Here is a 19,588-nt window from a genome sequence, read left to right on the forward strand (position 1 = left end):
TAGGACACTCTTCGGCGCTTCACTGAGTGTCAATTCTACAACCCAAAGAGGAAGTGTTAAAATGAGAGAAACCAGCTGGTCAACTCGTTACACTACAGGCTACTACAGCAGTATCACAACGGCATATCAAAAAACACACATCCAGACAGACATTGACAGCCAATTACACCACAGTTTGTACACAAGTTAAGACACACATAGTGTACTGAATTCAATACAAACAAGCAAACACACCTCTAGACGGCTGAAGATGCTACAGTATTTCCAGACTTTACAAATGAGAGGAAATCCCTCACACTTCAGCAAACAGTCTCTTAACCACTTAAACCCTCTATACTTTGCTGACCGGTGTCCCCCCAGGGGTCCAAAACTAGTACTTTTCTTCCCTCAATCACCAAGTTTTCCTTGTCAAAAATAGCCTATCTAAAAGCTCAAAACACTTGTAGATCTGCCTTTTTGTTTTGGTCAAGAACGCTAGGGTTAACTGACAGACTATACTACTGTAGACGACAACAAAGGCACAAAGCGACAGTATAATCTGCATCCACAGAAGCACGCTTACACCCCTGGTTGCTATAGCCTCAGTCTTAAGTGACATCAATCGCTGCCCCTCTGCTCTCACCAGCCAGAGCTGACAAGCGGGTGTTAATGTCCAATACAACAAGCGCATCACGGTTGACACCACTGTCTCAAATTATCTCCTTAATGTCTCTTTAAGCCCATAGGTCTCACCTTTACTGGCCATCTTGGTGGTCTTGTGCTCCAGCGTTTACCCCACACACACACCGACAGCGCTCTCTCTCTCTCTGCCTGCGCCTCTGGCCCGCCGAGCTGCCCCCTTCGTCCGAGCTGTTTTTGGCTCTCTCTTGCTCTGTCAGCAGTCCACAAGGACTGACAGCTGAAAATAATCCAGTCCGCCCGCACCCCCTCCCCACACTTTCAACACTAACAAAGGCTAGATATATAAATATATACAACTATTCGAGCTTAAGAAATTAATACATCACTGACAACGATACCATTCGCTACAAAATGTACTGCATCAGAATGCTTTAAAAAGTAAACTCTGAAAATTAAGGCGTCACTCAGTCACGGGCCGGTATTCCTTTGATGTTGGATAGGTTGGCATCAACTAGAAAGATGCAATTGGAAATTGCAAGTGTGGTTGCCGTCATACGAGTCATACTTGCAAATGAATTCTGTCTTAATAACATTTGAATTCAAGTCAAGTCAATGGGGTAATAAACAAATGGCCATACATGGAGATCTGAGTCAGTCCTTGTCCCTTTTATGCCCATATATGGAGATCCCCGATACTGTGTCAGTCTCATGTGGTCTATGATGTCAGACATATGTGATGTCAGTCATCTCCATATTTGGGATTAAAAAAAAAAAATTAAAGTCAATGGAGAAAATGTATTCACGAATACATGTATAATATAAATTAAACTATAATGTATCTCTTAGCAAAATGCTCCCTGCGTGTTCCGATGAAGCTGGTCGATTTGGCATAAAGTATGACCCAAGTGCGTGCCACCCAAACTATGGGAGGAGTAGAATAAAGTTTATCTAGAAGGATTGAAATAAAGTCGGACAACTACTATAGTGTGGTTGCCCTGCATTAGAACGTTTTCTTTCAATTTCTTTCAATTATACCCATGAAGCCTTGAATTCATGGAGATTATCTAGTTTTTGTCGCCTTCCTGAGATAATAATTTGACGACCAGCAAAGTCTCTGGTATGAGACTTTTTGAGTCTCCTACTGACCGATGACCCGTCATCAAATTATTGGCTTATAGGAATGCGACAAAAACTAAAGAATCTCCATGAATTCAATGTTTCATGAACTACTCCTTTAAAGGGGAAGTCCACCCATTTTCAATATTGAGCAATGTCATTAATATACCTTAGAGGAGTTGTGTGGACATAAAAAAAAAAGGTTCCCCCTCTTCTGTGTTGCCTAGAACTGGAGGATTGATTTTGGGGTTTGTATTGTAAAGTACAATGTGTGATGTCATCAAGTTGTAATTTGCAATACAAACCCCAAAATCAATCTCCAGTTCTAGGCAACACAGAAGAGGGGGAACTTTTTTTCTATTTCCACACAACTCTTCTAAGGTATATTAATGACAGCTCAATATTGAAAATGGGTGGTCTTCCCCTTTAAGCAATATATACAGTACACACACACACACACACACACACACACACACACACACACACACACACACACACACACACACACACACACACACACACACACACACACACACACACACACACACACACACACACACACACACACACACACACACACACACTTCTGTAATATAATTCAAAATTGTAAACTAACTTTCATATATTCGAGATACATTGCACATGCAGTGAAATATTGAAAACTCCAATCCATGTCTCAAAATATCACAATATTACACAAGACCACTCAAAACAAGGATTTATAATAACCTTATGAAGTTGGAGTTGCTTGAAGTCCAGTGGGAAGTTTCCGCAGTTGGTGATGATTTGGGGTGCTATGGCATATTTTTACACACTATTCACACATACTATTACTACTTACGTTTTGTCTAGTACTGGGCCAGTCCTATACTAGATGCATATGTCTGTCTGTCTGTCTGACTGACAGACACCGGGGACTGCCCCATAGGTCGAACTCCCGTTGGGTCGAACAGCGTCGGCAGGTTAGATAATCACCTGCGTCACGGTTACTGAGGTTAGGGTTAGGGTTAGGTTTAGACATAGTTTTACTGAGGTTAGGGTTAAGGTTAGGTTTTGGTGGTTGGACCAAAGGGTGTTTGACCTAATGACATGTTACCACTGACACCATTGGTCATCAGCCAGTTGGCCTAATAACAGACTAACAAATTACAGACCAATCGTTGCTCCGGGCTATGAGATCCAGTCTATCCTTACTTGGCCTAGCAACTAACTAGCCCATTACAGAGAGGCTATGGGATGGAATTTCAATACTCAAATTTCTGCCTCCTTGCCTCCTCTGTCCTCCAGCATAGTGGTGTCGCAATGAAATTGTTGACCTACCGAAATATGTGACCATGTTGTGGATGTTCGGTCCACAAGGCAGTCACATATTTCGGCATGTCATCATTATTCATATCAATCTGTAACACATCATTAGAATTTGGCTTCTAGGCTCTGGCTTGTGACGGACATGGATCGGCACTCAGCAAATCCCCTCCAATCCAATGTGAACGTTTTTGCCTTTCTTGACAGTGACAGTGGAGAGAGACTGGAAATTAACATTTGGCAAAACCGGATGAACATTTGCTGAACATTTAATTGGCAAAAAATAGCTGATCTACAAGCTCACAACGCATTGCATACATGAGTTCTATTTTCGCTATTTGGCTTTCAACAGTACAGTATATATATACTGTTGTAGGGTATAAGAGGTTAATCAGTGTTGGAACTAACTCGCAACTACTTTTTGTTGTAACAAGTACCATAACTAGTTAGGTTTTCCAGCTAAGTAATGCCGTTACTGTTACATATATAAAAAATATAAAGGTAGACCTGGCTGGTATGCTACAGATGTCTGTAATTTAGACGTTCTGGCAAAACGAATCGATGGATTGAAACAATAGATGAAAGTTGAGTTGTTGTTTTTTTGCACACACAAAAAAATTGTAACGCAAATAATTACATTTATATTGCAGTTACTAGTAAAGTGATGCGGTTATTTCTTGAAAGCAGGAGCTAGTAAAGTACGGTACATTAAACTGGGAGGCTCTCTCCATTCCGACATGTCGCCACTCCGAAATGGACTTCTTATTGTCGGAGTGGCGACACTCCCCATGGGCCTAAGGTTTAGGGTTAGGGGTAGAGATAGGGTTAGTGTCGGAATGGAGACATGTCGGAAAGGAGACATGTCGGAGTGGAGAGATGCACCCCATTAAACTGTATTCACTTGAGTTTACTAGTTACCCAATCCCACCCTGACTCCCTGTCACCAACCAGACCACACATAAATCACTACAAACTGAGGCTGGAATGTGCATCCAACCCTGGGCCACTAAAATAAGAACAGTGAGTGACATTCCACTTCAAGTGTTGGCACCAAATTGGAAGACAAGATGGATTTCAACTCCCCGGGTCATGTTTCTCTCTCTCTCTCTCTCTCTCTCTCTCTCTCTCTCTCTTATTAGAGCACTGTGTGCTTGGACAATGCACTTTGGGCAAACACGCAGACACCTTGCTTCCTCTCTCTATGGCAATCGAAGACATACTTTGAAGTCCGCAGTTATGCCATAAATCCTGGTTACCAGCCAGGCCAGGAATATTCTTCCTACGATTAGCCCATCACTCATACTGTACAAGCCCATGTAATGGGCCGGTTACCATGGAGACATAATGGAATACGCTGGGCTTCCAGAGAAGGATCTATTCTGGGGGCCAGGCAGCGCTCTGTGTGGCCCGGCAGTTTGTGAAGGCGAAAAACGATATCTCTTTTAGCCCAAGTATTGATTAAGATTCATTGATTCGAAGCATTACACTCAGCTTCATGGACAATGACATGGACACACACAGGACAGAGTTAACCCCTTGAGCCATATGTATCCTGGACCAGAGGGGGGGGGGGACGACATTTGCTGAAAATAGCAGATCTACAAGCTTGCAAGGCGTTGCAGGAAAAACAATGGGTAACGTGCCAAGGTCTGTTTTAATTAGTACAGAGAATCTAATATACTGTAAGTGGTATATAGATGTGTATGAATAGAGAGAACAAATACTCTGATTCAACAAATCTACCTCTCCCAAACATTTCAGCTTGAGACTCAGAAGAGAATTAAAAATTGAGAGGGGGGACTTCTGAAAATCTTTTGGAAGATATGGGCTATAAAAACAGGTCCCAAATTGCCTAAAATAGGCAACTTGCAGACCAATATCCGGGAACCCCTGGCCCAAAGGCTTCTTAAAACATACTTCTATGGTGTTTGTGCAATAATGACATTACGGTGCAACAGTACCTGCTATATGGACGCATACGGTCGGTTCCTCTGGCAGATTCAGGGCTGAGTACCAGTGGTCGCTGACCAGCTCTCCCTGAGTGTTTGGACCGGCGGTGGCGATGACACAGGAAGCGGATGCCGTGTCTCCGTCGGCTCCGCCTCGCGGTCGCACGGATGTGAGCAGTGTGACTGAAATGGTTTCCATGGCGACAGGAGACTCGGGCTCGGCGGGCGGCGCGGCTGCGGCTCCTGCTGCCGGGCAACCGCTGCTGCCGACCTCATCCTGCTGGGCATGCTCAGTCTGACTCAATACTAGAAGGACAGTAAACAAACCAATGTAAAGTTTAAGTGTATAGAGGGGTATATGCACGTTTCTGAAGTGACAATTTAAGGACTTTTTAATACCTCTAAAATGACAAATTAAACATTGGACAATTTGTCAAATATTAGAGGCAGAAATTGTGAAAATAGCTGATCTACATGCTCACGTCGTCTCACAAGTTCACAACGCCTCTCGTTGTAAGCATGTAGATCTGCTATTTTCACAATAGAACTGTGTTTTACAAAAGGTAATGCCTCAACTCTTAGTGCTTGACAGGGTGGGGGGGGTCCCCAGTTCAAATATGATTATTTTGGGGGTCGTGGCCAGGGGTGTAGTTGGCTGGATTATTCATGAAGCTTTCCCGGAAGAGAAAGATCTGGCCGCTAGTTGCGCTGTTTTCCCCCCGCGAGGTACCAAAAAAGATTTGTTATCCACTGGACCCCATTCATTTTCCTCTTTGATTTTCTAACCTTAATAAACATCGTCATACATACTTTATGGTTCCTGTTGCTAGTGAAAAACTGCCTTTCAATTACCATGATATGCGTTTTGTGCAAATATGGTCCCATTTATGTTTAAATTGATGATAAAGTTGCGGGGGGCGTGGCCAACTAAACTGATACCAGCCTGCTGTGTTCTTCTTCGTGCTCTTTATTTCGGGAGTCTCCGACCACATTCTCCCATGTATCCCTGCGGTTGCACGTGACCGTTGGCAGCCAATAGCATTCCTTATGATTCCTGGGGTACCATTCAAACAATGATGGCGACACCCATACAAGGGACAAAAAAGCATCATTTTCGCCGCATAGAAACCAATGGCTTTGCGTCGTCCATATTATTTTTACAGTCTATGGTCGTGGACTGAAAAGGTTGAGAACCATTGTTTTACAACAAAATTAACATGAGGTGAACTCTTTATCCATCTAAAACAGTGGTTTATTATCATACCTCCAGAAAAGGTCCCCCATTGGGATACAGCGCCATCTGGCGATGCAACAGAGTAAAACTCATATACTCCCGTACGTCAAATATCTTATTTGTCGGGAGGGTTGTCACTCACAAACGAGGGCGCCGCCCCCGAGTGCATAAGGGTAACCCCGCCTGTCATGGCGTCCTCTTTCTGCTCCTCTGCCAACACAACTAGAGCAAACTCAGCAATTCTTCAATTATTCTGTAAAGTTTAGCCTGAAGCGGCGGCTAGGAAGTCGGCCATCGGCCTTTATAGAATATTTACTATACATCTTTATTCCTTCATCTTCTCTCCACTTCAGTTCTCGGTGTTACTCACTTTTCTCTGCGGTAAAGTCTCGCTGTTCATCCCTCAGACCGTCGTCGACCGCTAGCTGTTTGTAGCTTAGCTTAGCTTAGCTCCCTGCTAGCTTGCCACGATGTCCACTCCACGGCCCTCGGCTAGCATGCTGCTATCCTTGGTTCCTAGGAAGTGCGGTCTGCCTGGATGTAGGAGACTTATCGCTGGTGAGGACACCCACCTTCGGAAATTTCCCTCGACGATCCCTCAGGCCTGCATCATGTGGTGAGTCTTTCGAGCGTTAGCAATTAGCCTTGCTTTGCTTGTTCCACTGCTGGGTAGCCTCCTGCTAGAAGGCCCTCTCAGGGCACTGCTTGCTAGCGCGCCCTAGCTTGGGTGTCGCTATTATCGGTACTTTCTAGCTGGCTAGGAATTTCCACTGTTTTGTCCGGTTTCTTGTCTTGTTCCCGCCGCCCTGGCCTCGCCGACCAGGGCTCCGGGCCTCTCCTGACAGGTCTGTTTTGGCACGCAGCGGTGCCCGCTGTTTGTGCCTTTTTCCAGTTAGCCTCCGCTAGCTTTGTGGCCTGCCTGGATTTTCGTTTCCACCGGACACTCTGCCTCCGGGGCTCGCGGCGCTGGGCGCCCCAGCGCTGCTTCTCGCCCCGGGCCGCAGCCTGCAGCCACAACGCCTATTGGGGGCGCCAGCGCGCCGCTGGTGCCCTACGGCGGGCGGCTGCAACTTCGCGGGACCACTCGCCGGTTCTCGCCCTCTCTCCCTCCGGTTCGGCTGGCCGCCGTTCCAGGGAGGAGAGCCTGCTAGCCCGCCCGGCCGCTCCCACGCCGGGGGCGGCTAGCGGGGTCCACTGTGCCAGTGGAAGGGGACCTGGGCCGGCGGCACCCGGATCTGGTCCTGTGGTTTTTCTACTTTCTACACTAAAGTCGACCTGGCTGCGCTGGGGACGGGTTGGATCCGTAAGGTCGTGCTGGCCTTGTCTGGTCACCCTACGACCTTCGTGGGCGATGGTCCTGAGCTCCTCCGTAGCACGGTGGGGCTCAAGGAGACCACGTACTTGCGCCCAAGCGCACAAAACACAGCTCCTCCCACAAGGTCTGTGGGGAGTGGGTGTGTTAGATGACATAGGGTCGAGGGCCTAGCCCTCCGCGGGGTCTGGGTTCCGTGACTGCACACGGTCCTCCTCCCCCCAAACGCAGACGTTTGAGCTCTTTTCCCACGCAAGGGGAATGAAAATCTCCGTTGTTCAGTAGAATTTGCCTATGTCATCAGTGAAGAGTGTGGTGCTAAAACAAAGTTTTTTGTATCCCTACCTCTCAGTCCCTAGCACAGACGACCCTTCTCTCTGCTTGCAGCCAGTCAGTGTAATGAGACCCATGCAGGGCTCTTTGATCACTCAAGGATAACACATTGTCCCAGTCCTGCAAACTGATGACAATTAAAGGTTTTTCCCTGGTTTGCAATGGGCTCACCTGCCTTGCTATTAGTCACAATAACAAGGCTTCTCTTCTGTGCTATTCTCCTCTGTCTCCACTGAGCGGCACTGTCGTGCCGAGTTCAGTTCAGAACAGGAGCATTGAGTGTTGTGTACCTGTAACGTATGCGTCTTCACACTCTTCAGGGACGCCAAGCTGGACTCCTCCCGCAAGGCCTGTGGGAGGAGGTGGCGTAAATGACTTTGGACTGTGGGTACAGGGGTCCCTGACAGCACAGGGGCCCCCTTCCCCCAGACGCAGATATTTCTTTTCCTTATCCCATGCAGGGGCAATGAAAATGTTTTTGTCTCCTTTGTCCCCAATGTCTCTTAGAGTGTTTGAGCAAACTTGGCTGTTTACTCTTACACTTGCACAGACAACCTCATATCGCATGCAACCTCTTAGTGCAATGGAGCCCATGCAGGGCTCTCTACTCACTCATGATAACAGATTTCCCAGTCATGCAGACCGGTTACAATCAGAATGGGTTTTCAGACATGCTAAGGTTCCCACCCATGTTAACGGCGGTTCACAGTGGTTCGGTTTCTCCTCTGCCTCCACTAAACGGCACCGTCGTGCCGAGTCTAGTGCAGGACAGGAGGTGGGACCCGAAGTTCAAGATGGAAGCAGTATCGGTGTGTGGGGTTTTGAGTTGGCCTAATTTTCCCCGCAAGGAACTATTAAAGGCCTCAGATCAGGTTTTAAACGTATACACGTTTTTCCCCGTGCTGGGGTAAATGTTTTTTACGTAACGAACCATGCCTCGCAGAATGCTCTTTCTGTTTCTCTTTTCCACCACCGTTCAACGTGTTGACGTCACGCCCGTTGGCGCGGCCGTCACCGGATACGGAGGGGAGCCTCCCGGATACGGAAGTGCTAATCCCCAACGTTCCTTCTCCCCCGTGCAACCTAACGGTTTCTCCCTCGTCTCACAACACGTTAGCACGTTGTGCGAAACGATTAGGTTCCGAACGGAACCCTTGTTTATTTAATACCCCTGAAGGTATGCTAATAAACAGTGGAGACTGTGCAATCCGAGCAATGGGTGTTGCGGTCGGTAACACGCGGCCACAGATTGCAATTCCTGAACCAACCCCCGCTATCCAGCAGAGGTATTTACACTCGAGCCCGCGGTTGAAAGCAGAGGCTCTGAGTGAGGAAATAAGCTCAGTACTACGCAATGGTGCTGTAGTAGAGTTCTCGCGAGACCAGAACCGGCTAGGTTTCTGGAGTCGATATTTCCTGGTTCAGAAAAGAATGGGGGGGGGGGGGGGGCTGCATCCCTTTCTGGAATAGGGATATCTCTGGACTCGACCACTATGTCCGCCCGTCTCTCGCCAGAGAGGGTGGACAAGTTCCTGGCATGCCTACACTCTTTTTAGCCAGACCGGTTGGTCAGGTACAAAGGAGTGCATGAAGTTGACGGGGCTGACTGCTTCGGCCGTGCAACTTCTACGCCTGGGCAGGTTTCATATGAGACCTTTCCAGCGGTGGACACAATCTCTCAGGATTCCTTCCCTACAGGGGTGCAGGAAAGTGGTGGTCAACCAGAACTGCTTGGGCACGCTAGTCCCTTGACGGGAGGAGGCGTTTCTGGCGAGCGGTGTCTCCATGGGCGAGGTGGTGTCACGCAAGGTGATTACCACCGACGCCAGCCGTTCGGGGTGGGGCGCCACCTACGAGGGGCGCTCAGCCAGGGTTCTTGGGCCCCTGTGATGCTGGAGTACCACATCAACTCCCTGGAGTTAATGGCGATCTAATTGGCGCTCAAGTTTTTCGAGCCGTTTATTCTGGGTTGTCATGTCCTAGTCAGGACGGACAACACGACCGTCTTGTACTGTGTTAACAAACAAGGCAGTCTGTCATCGCGTCCGCTGGATCAGCTGGCGCGCGAGATGACTCTCTGGTGCGTGCCGCGCCTGAGGTCCATCAGAGCCTCCCATGTCCCGGGCCTTCAGAACGGCGGCGCCGATCTGTTATCCAGGGGGGAGCCTCGTTACGAGGACTGGGCTCTCCACCCGGCGGTGGTGAGGCAGATCTTCTCCAGGTTCGGTCAACCTCTAAGTCGACCTCTTTGCGTCCCAGGAGAACACGAAGTGCCCCCCTTTTACTTCACAGTGAGGGGACCTTCTCCTCTGGGGGTGGATGCATTCGCACGCGAGTGGCCGGCGGGCCTTCTCTATGCGTTTCCACCATTGGAACTGATCCTTCCCACTCTGGAGAGGATCAGGAGGTTCAACCTGGAGGTCCTTCTGGTGGCACCATCCAGAGGCGTGTGGAGGTCTGTGATCACCCCACTGCTCTACCAGTCCCCCTGGCGGCTCCCCTTGCACAGGGACCTGCTGCGCCAGGCGGGGGACGAGATCTTCCATCCCGACCCCCAGGCCCTAGACCTGTGGGTCTGGCCCGTGAGAGGGAGAACCTGCTAGCCGCGGGCTTCTCACCAGCGGTTGTAGCCACTATTCAGAGTGCTAAAGCCCCCTCCACTAGGGCGGTGTATGATGGAAGGTGGAATGCCTTTTTGGACTGGTGTGCGCTCCAGGAGCCGGCTCACTTGGCCCCAGCCCAGAAGGTTTTGGTTTTCTTGCAGGACCGCTTGGACCTGGGTCTTGCGTTCTCTACGCTCAGGGGTTATTTGGCGGCTATTGACACCTGTCACCTGGGGGTGTCAGGCAAGGGCCTGTCTAAAGTCCCTGAGGTGGTCAAGTTCATGCACGGTGTCGACCGTTTGAGACCTGTGACTAGAGCTTTGTTCCCTGCTTGGGATCTGCAGGTGGTTCTTGAGGGTCTCTGCCGAGCACCCTTCGAGCCCCTTGAGAGGACCTCCTTGAAACATTGAGTTTCAAGACGGCTCTTCTGCTGGCTTTGTCTACAGCCAAGCGGGTGAGTGACCTTCATGCGCTCTCAGTGAGTCCTGATTGTATGAGGTTTCTCAATAATGACTCCGAGGTTCTTCTTAAACCGCATCTGCGGTTTATTCCTAAGAACCGAGTGGTCCCGAAGGAACCTGTTGTGTTGACGGTTTTTCACCCTCCTCCGTTTGCCTCGGAGGAGGATAGGCGTCTCCATTGTCTTTGTCCTGTGAGGGCCTTGAAGGCCTACTGTGACAAGACGGGGAACTGCAGGTCTACTTCTCAGCTTTTCGTGGTCATGAATGCCCGTCAGCGAAAAGCGGTGTCCAAGCCCACCTTGTCCAGGTGGATTGTGGATGCCATTAGGTTGGCATACGCCTGTGCGGGTTCCGAAGTGCCGGAGGCACTTAAGGCCCATAGCACTAGGGGTGTGTCAACTTCTTGGGCCTTGTCCAAAGGGGTCTCCGTTAGTGAGATTTGTTCGGCGGCGAATTGGTCTTCGTGTGTACGACGGTTTTGTCGGTTCATGGCTTCTCGGGGAGTGTATGTATCCCAATGGGGGACCTTTTCTGGAGGTATGATAATAAACGGTCGGGTTCCGAACGGAACCCTTGTTTATTTAATACCGGAGGAAAAGGTCCCCCAGATTAAGGCCCCTCGGTTCGCAAGTTGCGGGCAGAGGAGCAGTTTAGAGGACGCCATGACAGGCGGGGTTACCCTTATGCACTCGGGGGCGGCGCCCTCGTTTGTGAGTGACAACCCTCCCGACAAATAAGATATTTGACGTACGGGAGTATATGAGTTTTACTCTGTTGCATCGCCAGATGGCGCCGTATCCCAATGGGGGACCTTTTCCTCCGGTATTAAATAAACGAGGGTTCCGTTCGGAACCCGACCGTTTTCAACCTTTTTCATACTGAGGCCCATTATTTATTGGGCATTTGAGCCACGGACCACCGTTGGATACGATTCTGTCCACAATTCCGTGCTATATCGACGTTGCTACCAATAGGAGAGATGAAAGGCAACGTTGACCAAAATAACAATTATAATTGTGTAGACTTCTTGTAAATTAAGTAGTGCAGATGTTTAACAATACTTTAATTCCTGAGAGTGTTAAAATGAAACCAAATGGACCCATAACGGTCCATTTGGTTTCATTTTACACTCTCAGGAGTTAAAGATCCATTTAGCTTGGGACCACCTGGAACCCCCTCAAGGACCACTGGTGGTCCCCGGGCCACTGGTTGAAAACCACTGAACTACAACAAATCACATCTCTGAAAATAACCATTTTTGTCCCCTTATCGCCCTAGAAGTTCCCAGACATTCTCACATAAAAACATGAGGGCCGAGACACAGGGTTAATGTGGTTAAAGCATGATGACTTAAGTTTGGTTTGATAATTTTGATACTGGTATAACATGTTTACGGTCTGTCCAACCGCAGAGACGCCAAGATAATGAAGCAAATACACAAAATTAAAACATGTGAACGCTGGAGGAGTATCCTGACAACACCATACTGTATGACGGGGATCATTTGACGATGATGTTTAGTGTCAGATGCCATTGCAGGTATATCAAATAGAAATACCAAGTATTTGCAGGGACACACTTGGTATATATCTCTGCAAATGGCAGAGAAATACAATACGCTTGTACATCTGCTATTTTTGAATATTTCGCGAAAGATCTTGAAAGAGTTTGAAAAATGTCTAATAACTTTGAGGCGGGGTGGGTTGGGGGTGTCCGTGGCCAGATCCATACCATTTTGGGGGTCCTTGACATGAAATAAGTTTGAGAACTACAGATTTGGAAGGCATTTGTAGAATGGGTCTCAGGTTTTACTGGGTTAACTATTTTCACTCACCTTCTCCCTTCACACAACTCCTGCTTGTAATGGAGGGAAACCAATTATTTCCGTCAGTCAGTTCCATGTTCTTTTTAAACCCAAGCTTTATATTTGTCTCCTGCTTGACATCAACAAGCCTGTTGATCAACACTTCAACAGCGACTTGGCCACAGATATGTACTTTGTGTCTTTTATAGCTGCCCGTGTGAACGCAGTATAATGGTTTCTATAGAACAGTATAGTTCTCAACCTTTTTCGCATTGTTTAATTTGGCATTTGAGCCACGGACTTAGAATATTCCCATCATTGAATAGGATTTTGAAAAAATGAAACCAGCCTAAATATCCAAGTAATATACAGTATATGTACTTATTAAGTATACAATTGTACAGTAAATCTTCAGTAAATGTACTTAGTTACTTTCCACCATGTGAAGGACCACCAAATGGATATGTATTTGGCTGTTGCTGATTTTATGCCAGGAACCCCCATAAGAGAAGATTTGTCAACCGTTGTCAACATTATTCTAAAATAGACTGTTCCTCCTTTTGCCCTGGGCTTCCCCCGGACCCCTAATTTGAGAACCGCCGTTCTAATTCAGCCGTGTGCTCAGTTGACAGTCAAGGTCACAGTTACTGTATTCTGTCAAAGCACATTAGGTTTCTGCCGGCCCGCGGTGACACTGACACTCTGCACCCAGTCATATCAAGGACCGGAAAGCAAGGGTGACACTCACACATAAAGGACCAGAAAGAGACCCTTCCCAATATGTTTCTGCATGAACAGCAATCCAGAACTTTCAGACCCCAGGATAGTAATCACCCAATTTTCCCTGTGACCTTTTGGCCCCGTTTCTCTCACCCTGGAGGCTCTGTGAGGGTCCGTGCTCCTGGGGGGACGGATGGGGGGTTCGGGGAGGCGACGGAGGCAGAGAGCGGTCCGTCTCCTCTCTTTGGATCTCCTCGTTGGCCTGGTGGGGTTCTACATGTAGTTCAGGGTGCGGTGGAGGAGGTTGGAGAGGAGAAGGCTGCCCGGCGCTGGTCGCAGGCTGTCCGTGACGCTCCACCTCCCGCGCCGCCGTCCTCTCCTCCGACCGCTCCTGCTCTCTCCTCAGCGCCGCCTCCTCTTCCTCCTCGCGGCTGAGGAAGGCGTGGGGGTTCCACTCCACGTCGGGCAAGTCCAAGAGCGTCTCCAGGGTGTCGGCGCGGATCAAGGGGGCGGCGCGGCTCGCTCGGGCGCCGGCGCCCCTGCGCCGAGCGTCGCGGAGCTGCCGCGAGGTGCCCACCGCCTCGGCCTCGGCGATGGCGATGTAGGAGAAGGTCAGCTCCAGGGAGTTCTGGCGGGGCGTGAACCAGGAGGACGGCGACGAGGCCAGTCCGTCATCGTCGTCCTCTTGGTCTTCGTCTCCGTCGTCGGACCACTCTCTGGCGGTCTGCAGCTCGTACAGCTCAGACTCGTCGTTTCCACCTGAATCAATGTGACAATTGGAAACTCCATGATTATTTTGCCTCACACATTATACTCACTAGAGCAGTGTTTCTCAATCATTTTCATGTCATGGACCCCCAAATTGGTGTTTATTTGGCCGCAGACCCCATCACTCAGGGACCTCCAGAAGCAAAGATTTGAGTTGAAAATGTATAATAGCAGAACAAGCAGCTCATAGCTCGGCACTATGCGCTATATGAACTGCAATTTGCGTAAGTATAAAAGTATAACATATGTTTTAAGTGGTTAAAATGATTATAACGCTATATTAACAAATGTTGCTGGGAACCTCCTGGTAATCCTCCCCCCCAACTTTGAGAACCAATGCACTAGACTAGAGTCTGTCTAGTGCTAGTGACTAGACAGACAGAAAGAAGCAACATTTGAATATACTGTACACAAGCTAATGCACCAAAGAGATGAACTTATCCTAAATTGAAATTGGGTCAGAAAACAAAACAAACTAGAAGCAGTGCTCTTCTGAGCACAGGTCTCCACCAGGCCGTGTGTCCTGGTGGTGCTACTGTATAATAGGCCAATGTAAAAAGGGTGGCATATGTTCTTCACCATAGATCTTTCATGGAAATCGGACGCTGCATGCATGGTTTGAAGCATTGTGTTCCAAAAATGTGTTTTGCTAAACTCTACCTGCTGGTGGCGCTATAACAGGCCAATGTGAAAAAAGGTAGCATTTGTTCCTTGACCTAGTGGGAATATGTGTGGCAAATTTCACGGTAATCGCAAGCTGCGTTGATGATTTGAAGCATTTTGTTCAAAAACGGAGCAATCCTGCAAACTTTGGAAGCTAATATTAGCCAATCAGGATGGAATATGAAATATCAGACGGATCTGACTTGATCACATGACTATAGAGAAACTGTGTACCGATTTGCGTGATTTTTGGATAAAATCTCAAGGAGTAATATCCAAAAATGTGTTTTACATAAGTCGGCCCAAAGGTGGCGCTATAAAAGGCTGATGTGAAAAATGCAGGGCAAAGGTTTATCCTTATCCTCTAGGGAGTGCGCTTACAAAGTTTGAAACTGATCGGTGGAGTTATAGGTAAAACCACAAATCGGCCTGTTATAGCGCCACCATGAGGCTGATAAAAAAAAAATTAAGTGGCATTTCTTCCTCGGCCTAGTGGGAACGTGTGTGCGCGATTTCATGATAATTGCACTTTGCGTTTGGGATTTGAGGCATTTGTTCAAAACGGCTCAATCCTACAAACTTTGGAAGCCAATCTTAGCCAATTAGGAAGGAATATGCAAAAGCGGACAGATCTGTGTCGATCACATGACTGTCGAGATACTGCCTAACGATTTGTAGGATTTTTGGACAAAATCTGTAAGAGTAGTGCACAGAAATGTGTTTTGCGAACATCGGCCACTAGGTGGCGCTAGAAAAGGCCCATTTGAAAAATTTAGGGCAGAGGTTCTAGATTGGCATCCAGGGAATGTGTGTGCTCACTTTGGCAGCGACCGGGCCAACGATGACTGAGATTAGCTGCACACAAACTGCGAGGACACACGGACGGACGGACGCACGCACGCACGGACGCACGCACACACGGACGGACGAAGGGGAAAACATACTCTCCCCCAAGCCTTCGGCTGGTGGAGACAATAAGGACATTTCTAACTTGCATTAGAAACTTCTATTTTTCTTTTACTATATTCGGTATTACACAACTTAAACCCTGCATACTTGTTGACCAGTCTCCAGGACTCTAGGATGCTAGGACTGTCCTTTTTCCCCCCCTCTATACAAAATATCTCAGAAAATAAGCTCAGAAGTCACAACGTGTCGAGACTTGAAGATTGGCTATTTTTGCTAAATAGTCACCCCAGAATAGGTACACTAGTAGTTCATGTACTTCATGTGGTTAATAGTGTTAGCTTTGTAACATGAGTTCCCAAAAGGATTAGTTTGGTTTGATCTCTGATGTGTCACACAGGTGTGTGGGAGATGAAAGCCCACCTGTGTGACAGTACAAACAGGTGAAGCATCAAAAGCATAAAACTGTCTTTGATAAGCGCTTCCTTTCCTAACATCAAGCAATTATATATATAAAAAAGGCAGTGGAAGTCCACTTCGACATATTAGTACAGACATCATCATCAACTTCAATATGTGTAGATGATGCATGTCAGATCAGCTCAGTGGCCTTGTGGTTAGAGTGTCCGCCCTGACACTGGGAGGTCATGGTTCAGTCCCATAGCTTGGGAACCACTGGTTCCAGAGGCTACTTACTACTTACTGGGAACCAATCGTCAAATGAAAAACAGCGCCCTTACTTTATGGCAGGATCGGTTCTCAATTTATTAGCTATTGTCTTTCCAAAACGTACTTTTCAGGATTCAAATAAAATAAAAAATCTTTTTGATCTGCAATTTGTTATACTTTTGTGTGATGCATGTATGATTGAGTAGAGCTTTGATTTTACGAAGAAATCAAAAGGTGAAATTATGGCGATAAGGGGTTTCTGCCCAAAAGCAGCAATGATATACTGTATATAACAACAACTACACACAGTGTTCCCGGCTTGAACGCAGAGGTGTTTCAGGTCTAAATAGGTTAAGAGCTTTAAGTACTCTCTTCTTACCATCAGTGCAGGGGGGTGTGGAGTCTGGCGTGGAAGCTACTGAGCCGTACTCCTCTGGAAGAAAACAAAAAGCTTGACTTCAATATGAAGCCCGCTAAAACGCAAAAGTCAAAGTTTATTTGCAGGGATTGAATAACAAAAGGACACTTGTAGGACTAAAACATCACATTGTTGGAACTCATCACACCTAATAAAAATGTAAAGGTTAATGTTGACTCAGGAAAACGCTCATGAGCTGTGAAGTGAACAGATTGGTAGATGGAGGACGGCTGTTCTTTTGCTTCATGCATTAACGGGTATAATTTCATGTTCCCATCCCATTACAAAAGGTTGATCAATAAATTGACCTACAGAATAAGTCCAACATAAATTATTTAACTGCATATGAAAACAGCTCACTATGCTGACATGGGAGTAAAGGCCTTCACTACATTAGCTAGCAGCCAGCATGAGGCGAGCTAATACATCAACACAAGGAACGATACAAACACACAGACAAACACAAACTATTATCTGTGATTTCATATTTGCTGGCGCATCACGCCACGTCAAGGAGATACAGTCTGACTGCAGCAAAGTAGCCTTTTAAACTTCACACAAAAGCAACAATACACACTACCGTTCTTGGCCTAACATGACTGTAACCCCACCACCCACCTCCCCCCCACACACACATCTGCAGCTGAATGGAAACGACAACAACGGCAGCCACTACAGCGCCGCATAAACCCCAGTCCACCATGTGTTGCAAGCGCACAGCAGAGGGGAAGGAGAGAGCAGGACTGTAGCACAGCACATACAGTACGATGCTTCTATAGCAGCTAGCAAGAAACAGGGTGCTCAGCAGAAATATATACATGAGGATGCTGCAAAGAGACAGATCTTAAAATACACAACTCGTTCAAGTAAGCAGACAGGACAGACAGACAGACAGACAGACAGACAAGAGAGACAGACTCACGGCAGTGGGAGAATCCTAAAACCTGGCCCATGCTCCATCAAGGCATCGCTGGGCTCAGCCAATTTGGAAGCCCCCACTTTCCCTCGCCGGCTCTCTCTCTCTCTCTCCTCAGGACCGGTGGATTTCTCTCTCTGCCTCCCCTCTCTCTCTCTGGTCCCCCGAGTCCCCCTCCCTCCATCCTCCATCCCTCCCTCCCTCCCTCCATCCTCCCTCCCTCATCTACTATGAGCCCACCCCTCCTCTCTGTTGCTCTGCAGCCCCTCCCCTCCCCTCCTCTCCTTCCACCCACTCCTCTCTCCCTCTGCCGCTCTCTAGGATAACATCATCATATCTGCAGGGAAATGACAACAGGGGCAAAGGAGAGTGTGTGTGTACTTGTATCACTATACTTGTGAAGACCAATACCCCTGATTTTGAGAAATAGACATTGTGAGGATACTTTTCCGTTGGTGGTTGTTCAATTTGTGTAAAAAAAAAAGAAAAAAAGTTAGGATTAGACATTTACAGGTTAGGTTTAGGGTCTGATTCATGCTTATTTGTGTGCCTGTGTTGCGCACTGAAAATTGTACATTACAACCTCACAACGCGGCGTGTAGATCGTCTATTTTCGACTTCAGTGCTTGAAAATGTGACCTTTAAGCGACATTCACAAAATCACCGTCCCAATATGTTAGTGTCTTCACAAGTATAGTATTACAAGAGTGTGTGTGTGTGTGTGTGTGTGTGTGTGTGTGTGTGTGTGTGTGTGTGTGTGTGTGTGTGTGTATGCGTGCGCGCATGCACGCTGTCCTGCATTCATTAGTCATCATGTTGATGATCCTTCACGTGTCCACCTCTCTCATCCTCGTATGGTTTCACATCAGCATCTTATATGTTGACCTCGTTATTACTAGGAGATGCTGTGGTGTTACAACTGCCCACTTAATGTTTTGGCCAATAAACCTTGAACCGTAGCTCATACAACATCATCTTTCCCCCCTGTATTCTTTGGATGCTCATTCTCTAAAACTCACTCAAACTGGTATTCATCTATGGGGTCATGTAATCAAGATGTATGGGTTAGATTTTTCAGATCACATTCCAAGTGGCTATGACTGCCTTCCAAAGTTTGCCCCACAATTTGAGAACCACAGTCTAAAGCCTATATTGGGATGTGCTGTGAGCTTTTAGATCAGCAATTCTTTGGCACGGAGCATAACTTGCCATAAAGACCGACCCAGTGTCCCACCCTGCCACTCACACCGTTATAAAGCCTCCTCCCATTCATTCTCTCAGTCCATAACATGGTCTGCCTTAAGGGAAAGACTACTCTGACAGTCTCAGACAGTTCAAATATTCAGAGAGGGAAAATGGAGAAACATCTATAATATCCTCTGATCACAAAACATGAATGAAAATAGAACATGTGCAATATAAATTATATTAATAAAGAATTGAGCATACCACATAAAATAAATAACTTTGTAGTCCTTCCCACAGCTGGTCCAGGTTCGAATCCGACCCTCTTTGCTACCATCTCAGAAATAAAGTAGAAATGCAGAAAAATAATGGATAATAATAATTCTATCTGATGATATGATATCAAATTAACTGCAGCAAATAATCTAGCATACTGTAGAGAGACTATCTATAAATAATGCAAAGACACTGTCTGTCTCACAGGCTCCTTTCTCATAATGGATGATGGGGTCACAGTGGATGACTGATGCTAGGGGGCAGTGTGTAGTTGGTCAACTTGTGGTGACAGAAAATATACAGTAGGCCTATACACACCCATTCTTAAG

At 47.2% G+C, this 19,588-nt stretch overlaps 1 protein-coding gene across 1 annotated transcript in view; it reads right to left on the bottom strand.

Annotated features, from left to right (window-relative positions):
- rtn2a (reticulon 2a) overlaps window positions 1-17,835 on the bottom strand; it is a gene marked incomplete at both ends in the record, with an annotated part of 32,281 nt that extends 14,446 nt beyond the window's left edge. Inside the window, 6 exons of the mRNA XM_080731897.1 lie at window positions 5,004-5,297; window positions 7,482-7,625; window positions 8,161-8,220; window positions 13,612-14,217; window positions 16,844-16,897; window positions 17,805-17,835. Of these exons, the coding sequence (XP_080588023.1) occupies window positions 5,004-5,297; window positions 7,482-7,625; window positions 8,161-8,220; window positions 13,612-14,217; window positions 16,844-16,897; window positions 17,805-17,835 (1,189 nt within the window). The remainder of the gene's footprint in view (window positions 1-5,003; window positions 5,298-7,481; window positions 7,626-8,160; window positions 8,221-13,611; window positions 14,218-16,843; window positions 16,898-17,804) is intronic.
- Window positions 17,836-19,588: the final 1,753 nt, after the last annotated feature.

This window comes from Nannobrachium achirus (assembly GCF_963921795.1).
Source record: "Nannobrachium achirus genome assembly, chromosome: 8".
NCBI classification, from domain to species: Eukaryota; Metazoa; Chordata; class Actinopteri; order Myctophiformes; family Myctophidae; genus Nannobrachium; species Nannobrachium achirus.